This window comes from Cherax quadricarinatus, chromosome 1 (assembly GCF_038502225.1).
Source record: "Cherax quadricarinatus isolate ZL_2023a chromosome 1, ASM3850222v1, whole genome shotgun sequence".
In the NCBI taxonomy this organism is placed as follows: Eukaryota; Metazoa; Arthropoda; class Malacostraca; order Decapoda; family Parastacidae; genus Cherax; species Cherax quadricarinatus.
Window position 1 is genome coordinate 79,473,616 of NC_091292.1, and position 26,278 is coordinate 79,499,893.

Below are 26,278 nucleotides of genomic sequence, written 5' to 3' on the forward strand. Positions count from 1 at the left end.
ATTCTTCTGAAATGATAGAGAATCTTTTTTTTGAAAGTAATGACCAAAAATACAAAATGTGATGGAAAACTTAAGGAATTACACGGGTGCAATTCATGCATCATTAATTTTGCCCAGTTTGAGATCAATTTTAAACCACTTCCATTGCTACTGCTACTGTATAGCAGTAGCAGCAGCAGCAGCAGCTGCATTAGCAGTATCAGCAGCAGCTACAGTATCAGCAGCAGCATCTGCAGCAGCAGCAATAGCAGCTGCAATATCAGTATCATTAACAGCAGCAGTTACTGCTGTTGCTTCTTCTGCAGTTGCTACTGCTAATTATTTTTTTTATTATCACACTGGCCGATTCCCACCAGGGCAGGGTGGCCCGAAAAAGAAAAACTATCACCATCATTCACTCCATCACTGTCTTGCCAGAAGGGTGCTTTACACTACAGTTTTTAAACTGCAACATTAACACCCCTCCTTCAGAGTGCAGGCACTGTACTTCCCATCTCCAGGACTCAAGTCCGGCCTGCCGGTTTCCCTGAACCCCTTCATAAATGTTACTTTGCTCACACTCCAACAGCACGTCAAGTATTAAAAACCATTTGTCTCCATTCACTCCTATCAAATACGCTCACGCATGCCTGCTGGAAGTCCAAGCCCCTCGCACACAAAACCTCCTTTACCCCCTCCCTCCAACCTTTCCTAGGCCGACCCCTACCCCGCCTTCCTTCCACTACAGACTGATACACTCTTGAAGTCATTCTGTTTCGCTCCATTCTCTCTACATGTCCGAACCACCTCAACAACCCTTCCTCAGCCCTCTGGACAACAGTTTTGGTAATCCTGCACCTCCTCCTAACTTCCAAACTACGAATTCTCTGCATTATATTCACACCACACATTGCCCTCAGACATGACATCTCCACTGCCTCCAGCCTTCTCCTCGCTGCAACATTCATCACCCATGCTTCACACCCATATAAGAGCGTTGGTAAAACTATACTCTCATACATTCCCCTCTTTGCCTCCAAGGACAAAGTTCTTTGTCTCCACAGACTCCTAAGTGCACCACTCACCCTTTTCCCCTCATCAATTCTATGATTCACCTCATCTTTCATAGACCCATCCACTGACACGTCCACTCCTAAATATCTGAATACATTCACCTCCTCCATACTCTCTCCCTCCAATCTGATATCCAATCTTTCATCACCTAATCTTTTTGTTATCCTCATAACCTTACTCTTTCCTGTATTCACTTTTAATTTTCTTCTTTTGCATACCCTACCAAATTCATCCACCAATCTCTGCAACTTCTCTTCAGAATCTCCCAAGAGCACAGTGTCATCAGCAAAGAGCAACTGTGACAACTCCCACTTTATGTGTGATTCTTTATCTTTTAACTCCATGCCTCTTGCCAAGACCCTCGCATTTACTTCTCTTACAACCCCATCTATAAATATATTAAACAACCACGGTGACATCACACATCCTTGTCTAAGGCCTACTTTTACTGGGAAATAATTTCCCTCTTTCCTACATACTCTAACTTGAGCCTCACTATCCTCGTAAAAACTCTTTACTGCTTTCAGTAACCTACAATACACCTGCAACATCTGCCACATTGCCCCCCTATCCACCCTGTCATACGCCTTTTCCAAATCCATAAATGCCACAAAGACCTCTTTAGCCTTATCTAAATACTGTTCACTTATGTGTTTCACTGTAAACACCTGGTCCACACACCCCCTACCTTTTCTAAAGCCTCCTTGTTCATCTGCTATCCTATTCTCCGTCTTACTCTTAATTCTTTCAATAATAACTCTACCATGCACTTTACCAGGTATACTCAACAAACTTATCCCCCTATAATTTTTGCACTCTCTTTTGTCCCCTTTGCCTTTATAAAGAGGAACTATGCATGCTCTCTGCCAATCCCTAGGTACCTTACCTTCTTCCATACATTTATTAAATAATTGCACCAACCACTCCAAAACTATATCCCCACCTGCTTTTAACATTTCTATCTTTATCCCATCAATCCCGGCTGCCTTACCCCCTTTCATTTTACCTACTGCCTCACGAACTTCCCCCACACTCACAACTGGCTCTTCCTCACTCCTACAAGATGTTATTCCTCCTTGCCCTGTACACGAAATCATAGCTTCCATATCTTCATCAACATTTAACAATTCCTCGAAATATTCCCTCCATCTTCCCAATACCTGTAACTCTCCATTTAATAACTCTCCTCTCCTATTTTTAACTGACAAATCCATTTGTTCTCTAGGCTTCCTTAACTTGTTAATCTCACTCCAAAACTTTTTCTTATTTTCAACAAAATTTGTTGATAACATCTCACCCACTCTCTCATTTTCTCTCTTTTTACATTGCTTCACCACTCTCTTAACCTCTCTCTTTTTCTCCATATACTCTTCCCCCCTTTCATCACTTCTACTTTGTAAAAACTTCTCATATGCTAACTTTTTCTCCCTTACTACTCTCTTTACATCATCATTCCACCAATCGCTCCTCTTCCCTCCTGCACCCACCTTCCTGTAACCACAAACTTATGCTGAACACTCCAACACTACATTTTTAAACCTACCCCATACCTCTTCGACCCCATTGCCTATGCTCTCATTAGCCCATCTATCCTCCAATAGCTGTTTATATCTTACCCTAACTGCCTCCTCTTTTAGTTTATAAACCTTCACCTCTCTCTTCCCTGATGCTTCTATTCTCCTTGTATCCCATCTACCTTTTACTCTCAGTGTAGCTACAACTAGAAAGTGATCTGATATATCTGTGGCCCCTATATAAACATGTACATCCTGAAGTCTACTCAACAATCTTTTATCTACCAATACGTAATCCAACAAATTTATGTCATTTCGCCCTACATTATATCTTGTATACTTATTTATCCTCTTTTTCTTAAAATATGTATTACATATAACTAAACCCCTTTCTATACTAAGTTCAATCAAAGGGCTCCCATTTTCATTTACACCTGGCACCCCAAACTTACCTACCACACCCTCTTTAAAAGTTTCTCCTATTTTAGCATTCAGGTCCCCTACCACAATTACTCTCTCACTTGGTTCAAAGGCTCCTATACATTCACTTAACATTAACATTAACAGTAGTTAAATAATATGTGATTCTCTTGTAATTAACCTTTTGTCATTAACTACCTTTCTTATAGTAGTACTTATGATTGTAATTAACTGCATTAGAATTCCTACTTAATAGGCTGTGTCTAGTTCTTAAGTAACAGTTAAGCCTTATGATTAGTTTCCAGAAATGCGAAGCATAATTAGTAGCTTTTTTGATACCTACCTGGTCACAGACCGGGCCGCGGGGGCGTTGACCCCCGGAACTCTCTCCAGGTAAACTCCAGGTATAACAAGCAACTTTCTATATAGTAGTATATCATTGATGTCAGCTATGGTCTATATACCTTGTACATGTACTTGTAGAAATAAAGATATTATTATTATTATTATTATTATTATTATTACATCTATCACTCTGAAACAGGGATACATTGATCAAGGTATATATACTGGACCAGAAGAAAATAACATTTGTGGAGTTACTGTACAGGAACTTTGAAGAAATGAATGCTGGGAATCTCAAGAAAATTAATGTAAAATGAAGATAGGTTTGTTTTAATAGAATTTTAATACAGTAATGTTTTTAAACCTTAATGGCCATTACCTGCCAAGGCAGAGTGACCAAAGAAGAAAAAATATTCACCATCGGTCATGCAATTGCTGCCTTTCTAGGAGTGTGCTGACATGACAATTCAGATTACCCTCGAACTGCAACATCCCCACCTCTCCTTCAGAATGCAGGCACTGCCCTTCCCACCTCCAGGACTCAGGTCTGGTTAACTGGTTTACCTGAACCCTTCATAATAGTTACAATGTTCACACTTCAACAGCACCTCCATTAAAAACACTTATCTCCATTTGCCTCTAACATTCTCACATAAGCCTGCTGAATGCTCAAGCACCTAAAACTCAAAATCTCTTTTACATTCTTCCCTCCAACCATTCCTGGGATGATTCCTATCCCTCCTACTGTCCATTCCAGCTTTATACTCCCTTTTCTGTCCTATCCCTCTACAGTGTTTCTACATGCCCAAACCATCTCAACAACCTCTCCTCAGCACTCTGAATTATTATTATTATTATTTGGCTTAAGTAATTATGTATTTCATATAAATGTTTGGTTAATAGTGTTTTCTTTACATAGTTTATGTGTACATTGGCCATCGCAATGAAGTAAATCACCTTTTAACTGTAATGGCCATGACTGGAATATTCACACCAAGGGAAATAAAAGAGTATCTACTCCTCTTCGTAGAACGTGAAGAGTATGTTCCAAATACCTGGCACAGCTATATATGGGGTAAGTGGACAGGGAAGTTATATATTATTGTAAAATAGAATTGTACACAGATCTCTTTAAGTCTTGATGCTAATCTTAGGGGTACTGATCATATTATATGTGCAATTAAATAGGATATACTGTAATATTAGTGGAAAGGAATAAGTATTGCTGTTCCATCTATTTTTTTAACACACTGGCTGTCTCCCACTGAGGCAGGGTGACCCAAAAACAAAATGCTTTCACTATCATTCACACTATGACTGTCTTGCCAGAGTCGTGTGGATACAACAGTTCAGATGATCCTCTGAAAAGGAAATATCCTCAGGCCTCCTTTAGAGTGCAGGCACTGTATTTCCCACCTCTAGGACTCAAGTCTGGCTAATCAATTTACTTTGAATCCCTTCACAAATGTTACATTGTTTCAGTTATATATACTGTAATTTAAAATGTGTTTTACGATGGAATAACACATCAAAACTTTTCAGGGACGAATGCAATGCTTGAGATTAGCAAGAATAAAGTATGTTTTGAACGGGATCTGAGGGCTTATGATGGTGCATTTGTGGTTGTTGCTAACCGGCTTCCTGATGTTAAAAAAGTGGAAAATATGGTTCGAGAGTACAACAAGAAGTCTCCCTTTTGCTTGGGGAATCATGGCTTGAAAAACAAAAAGGTAGGTTTTATCCGCTGAATACAGAACATATCACGTAGTGGCCAGGGCCAAATAACAACAAAATCCAAAGAGGATTAATTTGCAGTAACTCTCTTTTTGGTATTCTTACAGGGTATGTTACTGTTAACATTAAGTAGAAATAGATTTAAATTTAAAAAATTCTAATCTCATAACACATCAATTCTAGGCTGTTTTATAATGAAAATAGGTTATATGGTTTTTCCTTTATTAACAACAATATTTATAGTTCCAATACTTTTTTATAATTCATAAAATATTACTGTAGAAAAAAAAGTCTTCCACAAATTATTACTAATGTAGATGTAGAATTTAATATGTAACATAATTAACAATAGTAGATCTCTGCTTACAGCTGTGTAAAAAATATTATTAATTTAATTTAAAATTGTACTGTACAAAAAATAATTTCCATTTTTATCAGTATTGTACATTAACTATTATAGTATGTATATGGTATACTTGAAGTATGTTGTAATTTTTAAACAGAGTCAGTCAAACAAGCCAAACTGCCTTAAAATTTATTTTAATTTTTGTTACCAAACATTCGTGGATATAGTTTTTGTGAATGATGTACACATTTTTAATTTTGTTTAAAAAATTAACTTTTAAGTTTTGCATAACCTTGCTAGCATTAACATAATAGAACTTAAGTTAATACAGCCCAACTTTAGGTCAGCCTAAATTTAGTTTGTATTATTTAATAAAATTAAGATACTGTATATCAGTTCTGTAACATTCTTTCTGATTTTTGTAGTTTTTGCAGTAATATGAGTGTGATTAATTTTTTACTGTTTAAGCTAAGATGGAAAGCTCTGTATAAAAATTATTGATATATATATATATATATATATATATATATATATATATATATATATATATGTATGGATATATATATATGTATGGATATATATATATATGGATATATATATATATATATATTTATATATATATATATATATATGTATATGTGTATATGTGTATATATATATATGTATATACATATATATTTTTTCAACAAGTCGGCCGTCTCCCACCGATATATGGATATATAAATGGATATATAAATGGATATATAAATGGATATATAAATGGATATATATATATATATATATATATATATATATATATATATATATATATATATATATATATATATATATATATATATATATATATATATATATTGATATATATATATATATATATATAGATATATACATGTATATATAGATATATATATAGATATATATATAGATATATATATGGATATATATATGGATATATATATATATATATATATATATATATATATATAGATATATATATGGATATATATATATATATATATATATATATATATATATATATATATATATATATATATATATATATATATATATATATATATATATATATATGGATATATATATATATATATATATATATATATATATATATATATATATATATATATATATATATATATATATATATATATATATATATATATATATATATATATATATATATATGGATATATATATATATATATATATATATATATATATATATATATATATATATATATATATATATATATATATATATTTTTCAACAAGTCTGTTTTGGGGCCTAATGACCCACTAGAAACACATTCTGAAAACACACGCACATAATCACCTTTTAAAAGGTACAATACCAGTAGACTATATCAGACTTTATTTTGGTTCAGTATGCATTCTTCCTTCCCTGTTTTCTACTTGTTTTCTGTACCAGCAATTACCACTCAGTTGCAACCCACTGTTCTACTGTCACATGTTTATTGGTTTGCTCATACCACCAGTCTTTCCAAGCCACCAGCTAGGACTCTTTTGATGTAAATGGTTTAGATAAATGACTAAGGGGAACACTGGGACACTTGCGCAACATTTCAGAATATTTTCTGTGGAAACGCTTTGCCAAGCAGTGGCTTCTCCAGTCCATTATGGAGAAGAATGGTGGAAGATGAGGAGCTTGAGGTAATTGCTTTTGTCTGTAATGGAGTGAAGAAGCCACTGGCTGGCAAATCATTTCCTTAATAAAGATTCCCAAATATTACACAAGTGTCTCATTCTTCAACTTGCTCATAGATCATAACTGTTAGATATAGCTCCATCTTGGGATCTTGATTCAAAAATTTCTTCAACTCTTGCCTAACCTATAGGCATGACTTGCTTACTCTGGTGGATTTTTTCATTGACTGACTCCAGCTCCTGCTGCTTCAACTCTCATGTCTACAGTATATACAGCATATGCTGTACTTTTCTCAAGATTGATGGACTGAACACATAGACTCCAGGCTCAGGGACAGATTACCTCATACTCCTCCTCAGCTTCCACCATTCTTCTCTGTAATGCTGTAAAGATTCCCAAATGTTGCACAAGTGTCTCGTTTTTCAGCTAGGGCTCTTCTTGATGTATATGAGAAAAATAACAGAGGACACTGCCCTGTGGGCCACCTATGTTGACAGATCTTGTTTATGAGGTTATGCCCTTGTTAGAGACATATTGATGTCTGTTGGTAAGGTAGGACTATTTATGCAAGTGTGTGACCTCATACCATAATGCTCAAGTTTGAGGTGCAGGATGCTGTATCAAAAGCTTCCCTAAGGTCAGTGAAGATGTCTAGTGGATATTTGTTTATTTGAAGAGCTGTATAAAGGAAGTTTAGCATTTTTATGATTTCATCATATGTGCTTTTATTTTGCCTGAAACCAAACTGGCAGGGGTTGAGTATATCAAGTGATGCTAGAAAATAGTTTAATTTCTTTTCATCACCCCATCTTGTCTCTGGATATTTATCATGCTGTCCAAGTTAAGTTCATATTTTTGTGCTGTTATAATTCTTCTAAAAATAATATTTTTTACGACCTAATTTTGTTGATGAGGATGCTCCTTGAAATACCTGAAGCTTAATTAGGTTCAGACAGTTAAACGAAAGAGTATATTAATGCTCTACAGTATTACATTAACCCTTTGACTGTCGCGGCCGTATACATACGTCTTACGAGGTACCGTGTTTGATGTATATATACTCATAAATTCTAGCGGCTTCAAATCAAGCAGGAGAAAGCTGGTAGGCCCACATGTGAGAGAATGGGTCTGTGTGGTCAGTGTGCACCATATAAAAAAAATCCTGGAGCACGCAGTGCATAATGAGAAAAAAAAACTCCGACCGTTTTTTTTTAATTAAAATGCCGACTTTGTGGTCTATTTTCGTATAGTATTTATTGTTGTATTCTCATTTTCTTGGTCTCATTTGATAGAATGGAAAACATATTATAGAAATAGAGGTGATTTTGATTGATTTTACTATAAAAAGAACCTGGAAATGGAGCTCAAAGTAGGGGAAATGTTTGATTTTTGCCAGTGTTCAAAAGTAAACAAATGATGTCATTGCCCAATAAATGTCCAACTAGCCATTCTAATATGCAGTCATGAATGAGTTGATGTTATTTATACAATTATTACAGTATTGCAGTAGTCTGCTTAATAGTAAGTCTTCTATTTTTTGTTTGAATAAAAATTCAAAATAGAAAGCAAGAGTAATATCAGAGGGGCCTGGAGACATGACTGATGTACAAAGAAAATGTTATTTTAGAGCCAGGAATGTCTGCATTGTTCATTCTAGACCATATTTTGAAATTGTCATATTTTTTAATTTTCGTGAAATTGGCCGAATTGCAAATTTCTGACCACATTATTGGGTAGTTGAAATCGGTAAATGGGCAGTTTCTTGTACTTAATCGATAGAAAAAATGGAGTTCTAAAGAAATAGCTATGAGTTTAGTCAACTGGAACAATAGAATTAGCCAAAAATAAGGCTCAAAGTGGGCAGAATTGCCGATTTGTAAATATCGCCGAGGTCGCTAACTTTGCGAGAGCATAATTCCGTCAGTTTTCCATCAAATTTCGTTTTTTTGGTGTCATTACATTCGGGAAAAGATTCTCTATCATTTCATAAGAAAAAATAATCTTTTTTTTTTTTTTTTGAAACTTTGCGACACAAGGAGACACCTCAGGATTGGGGGTTGCGACAGTCAAGGGGTTAATACTGTACCGTATTACATTAATTCTGTACAGTATTACATTAATACTGTACAATGTTACACTAATACTGTACAGTATTACATTATAACTATACAGTATTAAGGGCCTGATGACCCTAAGATACTGCCACATCTTGATGTTAACAGTTCTATAGTACACCAGTCATTAACTAATGAGGCTGATCCATCAGCACTTTCTGATTGGCTACTGTCTGTAAAGAGTGAGCAAAGAGATAGAAAACAGGATCAGAAGGGTGTATACTGAGTCAAGATTGCAAGATAATCCACTGGTACTTTTCAGAGGTGAGTAAATAAATGCGTGTGTGTTGAATCTCCCTTCAAGAAGGAACCCGATATAGTGGATTCAAATTTGATAAGTTTAGACTTAGAAAGGATATAGAAGTGTACTGGTTTGGAAGTAGAGTAGTCAGTGAATGGAACAGTCTACCTAGTATGATCAAACCGTGGTACAGGTGGGGCTTGAACTCACGGCAAGTGAGTCTTAAAACTTCAGGCCAGTGCGTAAGCCACACTCCAGACCAGTGTGTAAGCCACTGGGCCAGCTGGTTAAAATAAGATTCATCTTATTGTAGCCAACTGGCTCAGTGGCTTACGCACTGGCCTAGTGTTTTACGACACTTACCGTGAGTTTGAGCCCCACCCATACCATGTTTTGTTTGCAATTGTGTTATTACTATCTAGTATGATCTTTGAAGCTAAAACCTTGGGTAGCTTCAAATATGTATAATACAGTGGAACCTCTACATATGAGTTTAATCCGTTCTGTGACCTTGCTCACATCTGGATTTGCTCGTTTGTAGAGTCAAATTTTCCCATTTAAATTAATTGAAATGGAATTTATCCATCCCAGTGGAATTCCAGGCACGACAGAATACTTGAATATTTCCTTAATATCAACTCTGTGGCTTATTTATCTATCACAGTTCATCTAATATGATGTAATAAACAATATTAATAACATAGAAACATGATATATACACTAGAATGAATGAAATATGCCATTATATATTTGAGTAGTGGTAGTGGAGGTGGCGGCACAGCGGCCATTGTTCCTGCTCCTGATTACATATCTTCCCATGCTTTTATTATAACAGAAAATGGAGTGTTTGTAAGGCAAACTCCATTAGACCACTACGTAGTTCATAAGGAAAACAGTAATAATAATAATACGTAATAAATAATAATAATAATACTACAGCATTTACCTTGGAGAAGAGATGCTGACGAAGGTTGATGAGGTAGAAGAGATGCTGGGCACAGCGGGCGTATGCTGTCAGGAGTTCATTTCATTTTGTCCTTTTTCTATCGCTTATTCACTTAATTGCTACACTCTTAATGGTACACTCTTAATGGTACACTCTTAATGCTACGTTCTTTATGCTACACTCTTAGTTTGTGTTTATTAATGATTTCCTGATTTATTTTTTTTTTTTTTATTTATTATCACACCGGCCGATTCCCACCAAGGCAGGGTGGCCCGAAAAAGAAAAACTTTCACCATCATTCACTCCATCACTGTCTTGCCAGAAGGGTGCTTTACACTACAGTTTTTAAACTGCAACATTAACACCCCTCCTTCAGAGTGCAGGCACTGTACTTCCCATCTCCAGGACTCAAGTCCGGCCTGCCGGTTTCCCTGAATCCCTTCATAAATGTTACTTTGCTCACACTCCAACAGCACGTCAAGTATTAAAAACCATTTGTCTCCATTCACTCCTATCAAACACGCTCACGCATGCCTGCTGGAAGTCCAAGCCCCTCGCACACAAAACCTCCTTTACCCCCTCCCTCCAACCCTTCCTAGGCCGACCCCTACCCCGCCTTCCTTCCACTACAGACTGATACACTCTTGAAGTCATTCTGTTTCGCTCCATTCTCTCTACATGTCCGAACCACCTCAACAACCCTTCCTCAGCCCTCTGGACAACAGTTTTGGTAATCCCGCACCTCCTCCTAACTTCCAAACTACGAATTCTCTGCATTATATTCACACCACACATTGCCCTCAGACATGACATCTCCACTGCCTCCAGCCTTCTCCTCGCTGCAACATTCATCACCCACGCTTCACACCCATATAAGAGCGTTGGTAAAACTATACTCTCATACATTCCCCTCTTTGCCTCCAAGGACAAAGTTCTTTGTCTCCACAGACTCCTAAGTGCACCACTCACTCTTTTTCCCTCATCAATTCTATGATTCACCTCATCTTTCATAGACCCATCCGCTGACACGTCCACTCCCAAATATCTGAATACGTTCACCTCCTCCATACTCTCTCCCTCCAATCTGATATTCAATCTTTCATCACCTAATCTTTTTGTTATCCTCATAACCTTACTCTTTCCTGTATTCACCTTTAATTTTCTTCTTTTGCACACCCTACCAAATTCATCCACCAATCTCTGCAACTTCTCTTCAGAATCTCCCAAGAGCACAGTGTCATCAGCAAAGAGCAGCTGTGACAACTCCCACTTTGTGTGTGATTCTTTATCTTTTAACTCCATGCCTCTTGCCAAGACCCTCGCATTTACTTCTCTTACAACCCCATCTATAAATATATTAAACAACCACGGTGACATCACACATCCTTGTCTAAGGCCTACTTTTACTGGGAAAAAATTTCCTTCTTTCCTACATACTCTAACTTGAGCCTCACTATCCTCGTAAAAACTCTTCACTGCTTTCAGTAACCTACCTCCTACACCATACACTTGCAACATCTGCCACATTGCCCCCCTATCCACCCTGTCATACGCCTTTTCCAAATCCATAAATGCCACAAAGACCTCTTTAGCCTTATCTAAATACTGTTCACTTATATGTTTCACTGTAAACACCTGGTCCACACACCCCCTACCTTTCCTAAAGCCTCCTTGTTCATCTGCTATCCTATTCTCCGTCTTACTCTTAATTCTTTCAATTATAACTCTACCATACACTTTACCAGGTACACTCAACAGACTTATCCCCCTATAATTTTTGCACTCTCTTTTATCCCCTTTGCCTTTATACAAAGGAACTATGCATGCTCTCTGCCAATCCCTAGGTACCTTACCCTCTTCCATACATTTATTAAATAATTGCACCAACCACTCCAAAACTATATCCCCACCTGCTTTTAACATTTCTATCTTTATCCCATCAATCCCGGCTGCCTTACCCCCTTTCATTTTACCTACTGCCTCACGAACTTCCCCCACACTCACAACTGGCTCTTCCTCACTCCTACAAGATGTTATTCCTCCTTGCCCTATGCACGAAATCACAGCTTCCCTATCTTCATCAACATTTAACAATTCCTCAAAATATTCCTTCCATCTTCCCAATACCTCTAACTCTCCATTTAATAACTCTCCTCTCCTATTTTTAACTGACAAATCCATTTGTTCTCTAGGCTTTCTTAACTTGTTAATCTCACTCCAAAATTCCATGGAAATCATCCTCTTTTTCTTCTCAGCACTGTTCTTTGCACTTGCTTTCTTAGGACCCATAGTTAGAAACAAGAAATTCTGGAAAATAAATGCACGAAATGTAAGGAAATTATGAGAATTATCTCCCCCGCCAGTTGAAGCATACATGGAGTGTTTTCATACATATAATGCCATCTTGTGGAGGTATTCTCAAACTCACTTATACGTAATATTATTATAGTATTATTTATTATTAGTAGTATGTATGTATTATTATAATAATTTATATTATTATATTTTATTATTATATAATTATTATATTATACATTTTTTTTTTCAACAAGTCGGTCGTCTCCCACCGAGGCAGGGTGACCCAAAAAAAGAAAGAAAATCCCCAAAAAGAAAATACTTTCATCATCATTCAACACTTTCACCATACTCACACATTATCACTGCTTTTGCAGAGGTGCTCAGAATACAACAGCTTAGAAGCATATACGTATAAAGATGCACAACATATCCCTCCAAACTGCCAATATCCCAAACCCCTCCTTTAAAGTGCAGGCATTGTACTTCCCATTTCCAGGACTCAAGTCCGACTATATGAAAATAACCGGTTTCCCTGAATCCCTTCACTAAATATTACCCTGCTCATACTCCAACAGATCGTCAGGTCCCAAGTATCATTCGTCTCCATTCACTCCTATCTAACACGCTCATGCACGCTTGCTGGAAGTCCAAGCCCCTCGCCCACAAAACCTCCTTTACCCCCTCTTTCCAACCCTTTCGAGGACGACCCCTACCCCTCTTTCCTTCCCCTATAGATTTATATGCTTTCCATGTCATTCTACTTTGATCCATTCTCTCTAAATGACCAAACCACCTCAACAACCCCTCTTCTGCCCTCTGAATAATGCTTTTATTAACTCCACACCTTCTCCTAATTTCCACACTCCGAATTTTCTGCATAATATTTACACCACACATTGCCCTTAGACAGGACATCTCCACTGCCTCCAACCATCTCCTCGCTGCTGCATTTACCACCCAAGCTTCACATCCATATAAGAGTGTTGGTACTACTATACTTTCATACATTCCCTTCTTTGCCTCCATAGATAACGTTTTTTGACTCCACATATACCTCAATGCACCACTCACCTTTTTTCCCTCATCAATTCTATGATTAACCTCATCCTTCATAAATCCATATTACATATTATTATTATTATACTCTTGCTTACCATTTGGAATTTTTAATCACACAAAACATAGAAGATTTACTGTTATGTAGACTACTGCATTATTGTAATAATTGTATAAACGATGTCAGCCCATTCATGACTGCATATTTGAAATGGCCACTCGGAGAGATATTGTTTACTCTTGAACATCGGCAAAAATCAAACATTTCTGCTACTTTGAGCTCAATTTCAAGGTACTTTTCGTCATGAAATCAATCAAAATCATATCTATTTCTGTAATATATCTTCCATTCTATCAAATGAAACCAAAAAGAGCGAGAATACAACCATAAAAAACCATACGAAAATGTACCGCTAAGGAGTGGCTAATGGCTGAGAAGTGAACTCCGTTATTTATGGTCTGATTTCTTTCCATTTTGGTGTATGTTAAGAAGCATTTTTCCATCATACATTGCCCAAGTTTCAATAAGATAGTCCAACAAACAAATGAGATCCAATTCCCTAGATCAAGAGCAAGAACCCCTCACCAGTGTCAGGGAACCTCCTTTGAGACCTGCTCGCATCTGGAAATTTTGCTCATGTCTGGAAACAAAAACTCAACCAAGCGACTGCTCGTATTTGGAAAAACTCGCACATGGATGCACTCGTAAATAGAGGTTCCACTGTATATAAATACATGAGTAGGATTTGAGTGGGACTTACACAACTTATGTTAATAGGATTATCCTTGGGTAGTATTGAGGGTGGGTTGGGCAAATGCTTTTATTGGAGGGTTTAGGTTTGAAAAGGACTTGCCTAGTATGGTCCAGTAGGCCTGCTTCAGTGTTTCTCCTTTCTTACGTTATGTTCTTATGTATGTTCTCAGACCCTTACTCAGAAATTTGTTTTATGTCCTTCAAAATATGTATAGTATATATATACTAGTCTACCATTTCTTATGGTTTGATATCTGTGGTAGTCCCTTTTATATATCCTCTGACACTATACTACCTGTGAAACTTTCTTTTCTAATGATAACCTTCCCCAGACATATCAACACACTTCAAATTTTACGCAGTTTTGAGGGGCAAAGAAGTTTTTCAGTGTATTTACCAAAGAACTTCATGTACATGACTGGTTACCATTGTAAGGGAAAACATCCATCATTGCTACCAAGAAACAAAAAAATGCGCTATGCTTAAAGCCTGAGCATATATTTACTGGTTAATGAAATGGAAGGAAAGAAACAGGAGGAGACAGAATTAAACATTTCTTAATTACCATTTCTTCAAGGGATAACCTCATGTAGAGCCTTTCCCAGATATTTTCAAGGTTGCTGAAGACTTGAAAGAGCATTTGAGATATTTACTGAATGAATAAGACTCACCATATCTTGAAGATAACAGATTGTATAATGAATATGGGAGATTGATCTGGTGACCTTACTCATTTATTTATTTTTTTATTTATTTATGTCATTGCAAATAGTACATTGAGATTATGAATTTACAATAATGAGTTTGCAATGCAAAGAGAGCCTCTATTATGCCTAGACATTATGGGCCAACTTAACATTATTGGCTTACTGACTACTTAACACTAAGAATTATATCATAGTTGTACAGCAGATTATTAATTATATTATAATTGTACAGTAGATTATTAATTATAAGTGAATCTAATTTATATAAGACAATAGATAAATTCATATATTCAAAAATGCATTTTGTGAAACAATGATTCAATTATATTCCTGTCGATAATGCATAAAAGGTTCAAAAGTAATTGTTGAAATTATGATATGGGAATATGTATTGAGTATGTGAGTACTGAGTATTGAGTATTTAGTATAGGGTGATTAAGTGGCTTTTGAGAAGAGTCTTAAATTGATTTTCAGACTGGGTTACTTTAGTATCTCCTGGTAATGAATTCCATATTTTGGGGCCCTTTATGTGCATAGAGTTTTTACACAGTGTGATATGGACACGGGGTACATCAAAAAGAGATCTGTATCTTGTGTTATGGTCATGTGTCCTATTAAGATTGTTGAGGAGAAGTTTGAGTGGAGGGTTTATATTTGCGTGTATTGTTCTGTGTATGTAGTAGGCACATGAATAAGTATGGATGTTCTTAATGGTGAGCAGATTTGGACTTTTGAAAATTGGTGGAGTATGCTGTCGGGAGTGGGAATTTGTTATCATTCTGATTGCTGCCTTTTGCTGGGTTATTAGAGGTCTTAGGTGATTTAATGTTGTTGATCCCCATGCACAAATTCCATATGTAAGATAAGGGATATGAGTGAATGGTACAGTGCCCGGAGAGCTGATTCTGGAACGTAGTACCGTATCTTGGATAGTATGCCTACAGTCTTAGAGATTTTCTTGGTGATTTGTTGTATATGTGTCTGAAACTTGAGGCTACTGTCAAGGCGGATACCTAGGAATTATTCCCTCTGCAAGTCTTCTTGACTGGTGATCAATTTAGCGTTATGTTAAGTGGAACATTCGCAGATTTGTTTCCAAACTGAATGAAATAGATTTTATCAGTATTCAGGGTAAGTTTATTAGTCATCATCCAGTGTTGGCGTGTATGACTCGGTTTGGGTGGGAGAAGATGTATGTAGTGTCACCTGCAAATTATATGGGTTTGAGTAGCTGTGATGCATTCAGTAGATCATTGATGTAGATGAGAAAGAGGAGTGGTCCAAGGACACTTCCCTGTGGGACTCCTACTGTGATTGGTTGGGTGGAAGAGTTTGCACCATTTGTGTACATATATTGAATTCTGCTACTAATGTATGACTTTAGGTAGTTGAGGGAGTGGCCTCTGATACCATAGTGCATTAATTTAGAGTACAGAAGTTCATGGTTGACTGCATCAAAAGCTTTACTTAAATCAATGAAAATGCCCAGCGGGACTTCTTTCTTTTCAAATGCGGTATATATTAGTCCTAGCATGTCTATGATAGCATCATTTGTGCTTTTATTATTCCTGAATCCAAACTGACAAGGGTTGAATATGTTGTGTGAGACGAGGTAGGAATAGATCCATCTATGAATTAATTTTTCAAAGATTTTAGAGAGCAGTGGTAAGTTAGATATTGGTCTATAGTTATTCAAGTCACCTTGGTCACCTCCTTTTATGGATCGGAGTGACCCTCGCTATTTTGAGGATTGTTGGGAAGGTAGATGATTCAATGGATTTGTTAAAGAGTGTTGCAATAATTGGTGACAATACTTGAGAAGCATAGGCAATGGGGTCGAAGAGGTATGAGGTAGGTTTAAAAATGTAGTGTTACAGTGTTCAGCAGAAGTTTGTGGTTACAGGAAAGTAGGTGCGGGAGGGAAGAGGAGTGATTGGTGGAATGATGATGTAAAGAGAGTACTAAGGGAGAAAAAGTTAGCATATGAGAAGTTTTTACAAAGTAGAAGTGATGCAAGGAGGGAAGAGTATATGGAGAAAAAGAGGGAGGTTAAGAGAGTGGTGAAGCAATGTAAAAAGAGAGCAAGTGAGAGAGTGCGTGAGATGTTATCAACAAATTTTGTTGAAAATAAGAAAAAGTTTTGGAGTGAGATTAACAAGTTAAGGAAGCCTAGAGAACAAATGGATTTGTCAGTTAAAAATAGGAGAGGAGAGTTATTAAATGGAGAGTTAGAGGTATTGGGAAGATGGAGGGAATATTTTGAGGAATTGTTAAATGTTGATGAAGATAGGGAAGCTGTGATTTCATGTATAGGGCAAGGAGGAATAACATCTTGTAGGAGTGAGGAAGAGCCAGTTGTGAGTGTGGGGGAAGTTCGTGAGGCAGTAGGTAAAATGAAAGGGGGTAAGGCAGCCGGGATTGATGGGATAAAGATAGAAATGTTAAAAGCAGGTGGGGATATAGTTTTGGAGTGGTTGGTGCAATTATTTAATAAATGTATGGAAGAGGGTAAGGTACCTAGTGATTGGCAGAGAGCATGCATAGTTCCTTTGTATAAAGGCAAAGGGGACAAAAGAGAGTGCAAAAATTATAGGGGGATAAGTCTATTGAGTATACCTGGTAAAGTGTATGGTAGAGTTATTATTGAAAGAATTAAGAGTAAGACGGAGAATAGGATAGCAGATGAACAAGGAGGCTTTAGAAAAGGTAGGGGGTGTGTGGACCAGGTGTTTACAGTGAAACATGTAAGTGAACAGTATTTAGATAAGGCTAAAGAGGTCTTTTTGGCATTTATGGATTTGGAAAAGGCGTATGACAGGGTGGATAGGGGGGCAATGTGGCAGACGTTGCAGGTGTATGGTGTAGGAGGTAGGTTACTGAAACCAGTGAAGAGTTTTTACGAGGATAGTGAGGCTCAAGTTAGAGTATGTAGGAAAGAGGGAAATTATTTCCCAGTAAAAGTAGGCCTTAGACAAGGATGTGTGATGTCACCGTGGTTGTTTAATATATTTATAGATGGGGTTGTAAGAGAAGTAAATGCGAGGGTCTTGGCAAGAAGCGTGGAGTTAAAAGATAAAGAATCACACATAAAGTGGGAGTTGTCACAGTTGCTCTTTGCTGATGACATGATGACACTGTGCTCTTGGGAGATTCTGAAGAGAAGTTGCAGAGATTGGTGGATGAATTTGGTAGGGTGTGCAAAAGAAGAAAATTAAAAGTGAATACAGGAAAGAGTAAGGTTATGAGGATAACAAAAAGAATAGGTGATGAAAGATTGGATACCAGATTGGAGGGAGAGAGTATGGAGGAGGTGAATGTATTCAGATATTTGGGAGTGGACGTGTCAGCGGATGGGTCTATGAAAGATGAGGTGAATCATAGAATTGATGAGGGGAAAAGGGTGAGTGGTGCACTTAGGAGTCTGTGGAGACAAAGAACTTTGTCCTTGGAGGCAAAGAGGGGAATGTATGAGAGTATAGTTTTACCAATGCTCTTATATGGGTGTGAAGCATGGGTGATGAATGTTACAGCGAGGAGAAGGCTGGAGGCAGTGGAGATGTCATGTCTGAGGGCAATGTGTGGTGTGAATATAATGCAGAGAATTCGTAGTTTGGAAGTTAGGAGGAGGTGCGAGATTACCAAAACTGTTGTCCAGAGGGCTGAGGAAGGGTTGTTGAGGTGGTGCGGACATGTAGAGAGAATGGAGCGAAACAGAGTGACTTCAAGAGTGTATCAGTCTGTAGTGGAAGGAAGGTGGGGTAGGGGTCGGCCTAGGAAAGGTTGGAGGGAGGGGGTAAAGGAGGTTTTGTGTGCGAGGGGCTTGGACTTCCAGCAGGCATGCGTGAGCATGTTTGATAGGAGTGAATGGAGACAAATGGTTTTAATACTTGACGTGCTGTTGGAGTGTGAGCAAAGTAACGTTTATGAAGGGGTTCAGGGAAACCGGCAGGCTGGACTTGGGTCCTGGAGATGGGAAGTACAGTGTTAATGTTGCAGTTTAAAAACTGTAGTGTAAAGCACCCTTCTGGCAAGACAGTGATGGAGTGAATGATGGTGAAAGTTTTTCTTTTTCGGGCCACCCTGCCTTGGTGGGAATCGGCCAGTGTGATAATAAAAAAATAACTTGAGAAGCTTTATTGTACATAAAAGCAGGCAAGTTGTTTATGTCTCCTGCCTTGTTTTTAAGGGTGTTGATGATGGGTTGGTTGGAGCTAGGAATAGTGTATTTGGGTAGGTATCTATGAGGTAGTCTGATGGACGGGTGTTTGAGCTTGGTATTTTGCTCGCTAGATTTTTTCCTATGGTGGAGAAGAAAACATTGAGTCTGTTTGCTGTTTCAATTGGTGTGAGTAAGGGTTCGTCTGATTTTGTTAAGTTGATTGTTTTGTTTTTGGATAACTTTTTAGTTCCAAATATTTCAGATAGTTTTTTCCAATTCTTTTTCATATCATCTTTGAAGTTATGTAATCTATTTTCTTAAAACAATTTTTTAGATCTTCTCATGCAAGTTCACCCATTGGCATAGTTGGTACAGTGATACTGTAGTTGCCAATGCTCATTTCACAATTTGCTGAAATGTTTTTTTGTTGGTTTTGTAATCAAATAAAGCAGTAGTCATTCTGCATAAAAAAAAATGTGTGGATGGTTATGTAATGATGGAAAGCATTAAATGAATGAAGCAGAAAATATTAGGTATAAACAAAAGGAAAAACAGCAAGTAGAATAGTAAGCGTTTAAAGATTATATTGAGGCATCTTTCTTTATTTTGCCCATCCAGTTGTTGCTGTGGGCAACCACTGACAATTGTTCTTGTATCTGTAAGCATGTCCTTACCTGTTTTATAGGTCAAAATTATTTGTATTGTAAATTTATATTATCTATTCAAGGGGTCTCATACTAATTTAACAAATGGGAAATATTAAAGTTACATATATTCATCAAGGTCTGCATATAAAATTTTGATAATAATTTGCTGTCATGAGTTTCACAGGGGTACCTGCTGTGGTGGCAGGCATCGAAACTATCATGTGGTTAGTGGGGAAGAAGCAAATGTGTATGAGAGGAGGGATTGGGCAAGAGAGGAAGCAGTGGTTGAGATAAAAAGTGCTGAGTGGGATATGAGGGAGTGGGTGGGATAGGAGTGAGTGAGTATAACTAGAGGGAATTTGTGGGAGAGAAAGTAGTGGTAGGGAGAGAAGATGGAGTCTTAAAGATGTCATCTTCATGGTTGATAGATGAAAAAATAAAATCTTGACTCATATACAGCAAAACCTCTCATTAACGGACCTCTAATTAATGGATTTCGGCACTTTCAACAAAATATTGGTCAGACAGATATTGGATGTATCATACAAAATGGACAAAATTCTGTAATTCCAGATTTTGTCTGTAGTGATAGTGTCTAGTTCTTCTGAAGTATCTGACCAAGCCAGATGACTCTGACTTTTGTCTGGTACAGGCCAGAGTGGTCACATCCAGGACATTTCTTGTTTTCTTTGTTTCATGAGTCATAGGCCACCCATGACAGTTTATTGTTTGTGTTTACTCACGCATACACTCGTCATTCAGTCTTCAGTTTTCCCTGGATTTAGAGCATTTTGTGTGACTTTATTAATATACTAAGGAAAGTACAATTAAGAATGGTTTCTGAAGCAAGTGGTGGTGATTAGAAAATATGTGTGATGCTCAGTGTTAAGCAGAAACTTGAAGGTTGAGTCTGGCATCTCAGTGGCTTGGGCAGGGGTGGGCAAACTGTGGCCTGCCAAAGGTTTTCATGCGGCCTGCCAAGATCAAGTCATATACTCACGTATGTGCAGCTGAATGAGCAAAACTTTGTTCATTTTTCTCTGTTGAAAACACAAGCTGTTATACAAGCATTATCAGACAAGTACAGTTCCCAGTTGATGGCTTTAGAAGTTTGCCCACCCCTTGGCTTGAGTATGCGAGGAATAAGGTGTTAAGAAACAGTGTCTGATATCTGTAGAAGCAAGGACAAGTTTACAAACTGTGTTCTTAAGTTTAATATAGATGTTAATGGAGCTTTACAGCTTTGATCATGGCAGTTTACACCTCGTCTTTCAACCACAAAAAGGTAAGTAATATTGCTGTAAATTATGTACAGTACTATAAAATTACTGTACAATACAGTATTGTTCTGTAGTGCTACATATTACACTTCCCATATTATTTGTGTCCAGCTGTCTCTTGCATTAGCACACCAAGACCACTAGTTCAGAGAACAACTGGATGATCATGAAAAATTAATTTCATAAATTGAAAGTTTTAGAAAATTGGCAATATCATTCACCCCTCCCCCTTATTAGTCCATTAATGTGAAGGTTCACTGTAATATTACAGGCATTGGTAAATAGGTGTGACTAAATTGTAAGATTTTTATGAAGGCCAGATTACAATCAGCATTTCAGATATCACTAATAAAAGCAGTGAAGGAAACTATTGAGACATTGTTTTTGCATTTCCTGATACCTAAATTTATTCTCTTTTTTATGTAGTGTAATGTCCTTTATTGCCCTTCAGTATAAGTTCTTTTGAGACCTGAGCAGACATGCTCAGAGATGGGTACACCCCTGGTGTGTGGGTCAGGATTTGCAGAGGACTCTTGACCTGTTTGCCATAAGCCAAAATGAAGAATTTCCTGACTGCACATTGAAATTAAAAGAGAGTTGGCATTTTATATGAAGACAAGGTTAATAAAGAGATTTATGTTTCAATTTTTTTTGGCCATCTAAAGCATATTTGTTAATTTATATAGCCTTCCCTATTCTGAACATTGAGATTGTTGTTATTATTATTATACTCATAAGGAAATTCTAATCTGAATGAGGAATTTTACTGCCGAAGATTGTGAAGTCCCTAAAATTGGGGTACACTATTACATTTGTCCAGGATGAGTGTGAAAATCTCCACACTGATTTTTTTGAGTTCAGACTAGCATGTAAGAGGGAGCTTAGCATGTAGTAAGGAACTCCTCATAACAGCCACATGTGCCAAAGTCAAATGTTCCAGAATCTGGACAGGCCCCTCCTCTGAAGTCTGAAACAGGATCTTATCATGTTTAGATGTCAAAGAATCTGCAGAGTTCAGGAAATGAATGTTACTTGTTTTGCAGAAGCTCAGTATCTTCTCTTTGATGGTAAAGAATGAGCCTAACATATGAGACTCCAGATGCATTTGAAGCTAAGTAGGAACAAGACTGTCTTATCTGACTGTCAGAGTTGAGTTCCACGGATGGAGGCTGCAGTGAACAGTATCAAGGTGAATGATCTTTAGTCCCTCCCAGGTCATGTGAAAGTGGAGTGGATAAAGATGGCAAATCCTTGATATCTGGCTAAACAAGTTCAAAGTCCATAGGCAGCTCTACAGCTGGTGAATAAGGTTTTCATCATCAGGGCATTTGTGGGATGAAGAAAGCTCATAGAAACCAAGTCCTCACAGGTTCTCTGAGAATGTAGGGCCTCTCAGAATGACTCTGATAGAGGTAGAATCATATTCATGAGGAGAGCAGAACTTCATTTCATGGATGTGCACTGCAAACCTGAGGCAGTGAGCACATCATTGTGGCAATATGTAAGCTTCAGTCACAATCCCTGGGTATTACCCATTGTATATTTTTTATTCATATTGTTTACATGACATGATGAGTAAGATTTCAAGCCTAGTGAGTGTTGGAATACAAGAAATATGTACTCACATCATGGGATAGCATAGGTTGATTGAGACTGAAGCCTACATGGTTCCTAACTTTCGTACAGTACTTTCTACATATTTAAAAATTACAGTATCATACATTAACTCAAAAAATAAAATTAAACTTCTGCAGGTTAGCTGCAGAAAACAGTTTTACCATGAATAATTAAGAGTAACTGGTGTGTAAAACGTGTTTCTAGGGGTCTACCTTGTACCGTATTTCCGTTTAATGTACATTGGAAGATAATATCTTTCCCAGTCACTCCTTGGCAGCATCAAGCATTTTTCAACTACAGTTCATAGGACCTTTTGTTAAAGGCAATATAGTATATATAAATAGCAGACTTTTACATAATGATGGTATTTGAATAGTAACGTTATGTTTTAATCATTAATTGGTGTCATATTTCAAACAAGAACTTTTCTGGACTATTTTGGATTTTATTGGTTATATTTGCAAGTGTACTGGGCTTATATGTTTATATACTGCTAAAACACTTGATATCACAATGTAGAAACAGTGATATATGTATGATCAGTTTTATTTTATTGCTATATTAAGGACTTTAAGAAAGTGCAACATGTTTTTATGTACAGTATTGTATATTATGTGTAAAGATTAATGTTTATACCTGGTAAATATCTTAGTTCAAAGTATGCATCAAAATCTACATATAAAATTTAAGAAAGTTTATGCATAATGACACAATACTTTTACCATATATTTGCTTACCTGTGCATGGTATATTTTACTAGCTGTAGACAGCTGTAGACTAGCTGTAGACAGCAACCACCCAGGGAAGTACTACCGTCCTGCCAGATGACTGTGAAACAAAAACCTGTAACTGTTTTGCATGATGGTAGGATTGCTGGTTTCTTTTTCTGTCTCATAAACACGCTAAGATAACAGGGATATCTTGCTACTCCTACTTACACTTTGGTCACACTTCACAGACACGCACATGCATATATATATATACATACATCTAGGTTTTTCTCTTTTTTCTAAATAGCTCTTGTTCTTTTTTATTTCTTCTATTGTCCATGGGGAAGTGGAAAAGAATCTTTCCTCCGTAAGCCATGCGTGTCGTATGAGGCGACTAAAATGCCGGGAGCAATGGGCTAGTAACCCCTTCTCCTGTATACAATTACTAAAAAAGAGAAGAAGAAAAACTTTATAAAACTGGGTTGCTTAAATGTGCGTGGATGTAGTGCGGATGACAAGAAACAGATGATTGCTGATGTTATGAATGAAAAGAAGTTGGATGTCCTGGCCCTAAGCGAAACAAAGCTGAAGGGGGTAGGAGAGTTTCAGTGGGGGGAAATAAATGGGATTAAATCTGGAGTATCTGAGAGAGTTAGAGCAAAGGAAGGGGTAGCAGTAATGTTAAATGATCAGTTATGGAAGGAGAAAAGAGAATATGAATGTGTAAATTCAAGAATTATGTGGATTAAAGTAAAGGTTGGATGCGAGAAGTGGGTCATAATAAGCGTGTATGCACCTGGAGAAGAGAGGAATGCAGAGGAGAGAGAGAGATTTTGGGAGATGTTAAGTGAATGTATAGGAGCCTTTGAACCAAGTGAGAGAGTAATTGTGGTAGGGGACTTGAATGCTAAAGTAGGAGAAACTTTTAGAGAGGGTGTGGTAGGTAAGTTTGGGGTGCCAGGTGTAAATGATAATGGGAGCCCTTTGATTGAACTTTGTATAGAAAGGGGTTTAGTTATAGGTAATACATATTTTAAGAAAAAGAGGATAAATAAGTATACACGATATGATGTAGGGCGAAATGACAGTAGTTTGTTGGATTATGTATTGGTAGATAAAAGACTGTTGAGTAGACTTCAGGATGTACATGTTTATAGAGGGGCCACAGATATATCAGATCACTTTCTAGTTGTAGCTATACTGAGAGTAAAAGGTAGATGGGATACAAGGAGAATAGAAGCATCAGGGAAGAGAGAGGTGAAGGTTTATAAACTAAAAGAGAAGGCAGTTAGGGTAAGATATAAACAGCTATTGGAGGATAGATGGGCTAATGAGAGCATAGGCAATGGGGTCGAAGAGGTATGGGGTAGGTTTAAAAATGTAGTGTTAGAGTGTTCAGCAGAAGTTTGTGGTTACAGGAAAGTGGGTGCAGGAGGGAAGAGGAGCGATTGGTGGAATGATGATGTAAAGAGAGTAGTAAGGGAGAAAAAGTTAGCATATGAGAAGTTTTTACAAAGTAGAAGTGATGCAAGGAGGGAAGAGTATATGGAGAAAAAGAGAGAAGTTAAGAGAGTGGTGAAGCAATGTAAAAAGAGAGCAAATGAGAGAGTGGGTGAGATGTTATCAACAAATTTTGTTGAAAATAAGAAAAAGTTTTGGAGTGAGATTAACAAGTTAAGAAAGCCTAGAGAACAAATGGATTTGTCAGTTAAAAATAGGAGAGGAGAGTTATTAAATGGAGAGTTAGAGGTATTGGGAAGATGGAAGGAATATTTTGAGGAATTGTTAAATGTTGATGAAGATAGGGAAGCTGTGATTTCGTGTATAGGGCAAGGAGGAATAACATCTTGTAGGAGTGAGGAAGAGCCAGTTGTGAGTGTGGGGGAAGTTCGTGAGGCAGTAGGTAAAATGAAAGGGGGTAAGGCAGCCGGGATTGATGGGATAAAGATAGAAATGTTAAAAGCAGGTGGGGATATAGTTTTGGAGTGGTTGGTGCAATTATTTAATAAATGTATGGAAGAGGGTAAGGTACCTAGGGATTGGCAGAGAGCATGCATAGTTCCTTTGTATAAAGGCAAAGGGGATAAAAGAGAGTGCAAAAATTATAGGGGGATAAGTCTGTTGAGTGTACCTGGTAAAGTGTATGGTAGAGTTATAATTGAAAGAATTAAGAGTAAGACGGAGAATAGGATAGCAGATGAACAAGGAGGCTTTAGGAAAGGTAGGGGGTGTGTGGACCAGGTGTTTACAGTGAAACATATAAGTGAACAGTATTTAGATAAGGCTAAAGAGGTCTTTGTGGCATTTATGGATTTGGAAAAGGCGTATGACAGGGTGGATAGGGGGGCAATGTGGCAGATGTTGCAAGTGTATGGTGTAGGAGGTAGGTTACTGAAAGCAGTGAAGAGTTTTTACGAGGATAGTGAGGCTCAAGTTAGAGTATGTAGGAAAGAGGGAAATTTTTTCCCAGTAAAAGTAGGCCTTAGACAAGGATGTGTGATGTCACCGTGGTTGTTTAATATATTTATAGATGGGGTTGTAAGAGAAGTAAATGCGAGGGTCTTGGCAAGAGGCGTGGAGTTAAAAGATAAAGAATCACACACAAAGTGGGAGTTGTCACAGCTGCTCTTTGCTGATGACACTGTGCTCTTGG

General features: G+C 37.3%; 1 protein-coding gene across 6 annotated transcripts in view; it reads left to right on the top strand.

Annotated features, from left to right (window-relative positions):
• Positions 1–26,278, top strand: part of LOC128688956 (receptor-type guanylate cyclase Gyc76C) — a 619,662-nt gene that overhangs the window by 139,085 nt on the left and 454,299 nt on the right. For all 6 annotated transcript variants that reach the window (XR_011391737.1, XM_070083032.1, XM_070083048.1 and 3 more), the window contains 2 exons: positions 4,252–4,407; positions 4,875–5,062. Coding sequence is in view for 5 of the 6 variants with exons in the window: in XM_070083032.1 (XP_069939133.1) it covers positions 4,252–4,407; positions 4,875–5,062 (344 nt within the window). In the remaining variant the exon portion in view is untranslated. The remainder of the gene's footprint in view (positions 1–4,251; positions 4,408–4,874; positions 5,063–26,278) is intronic.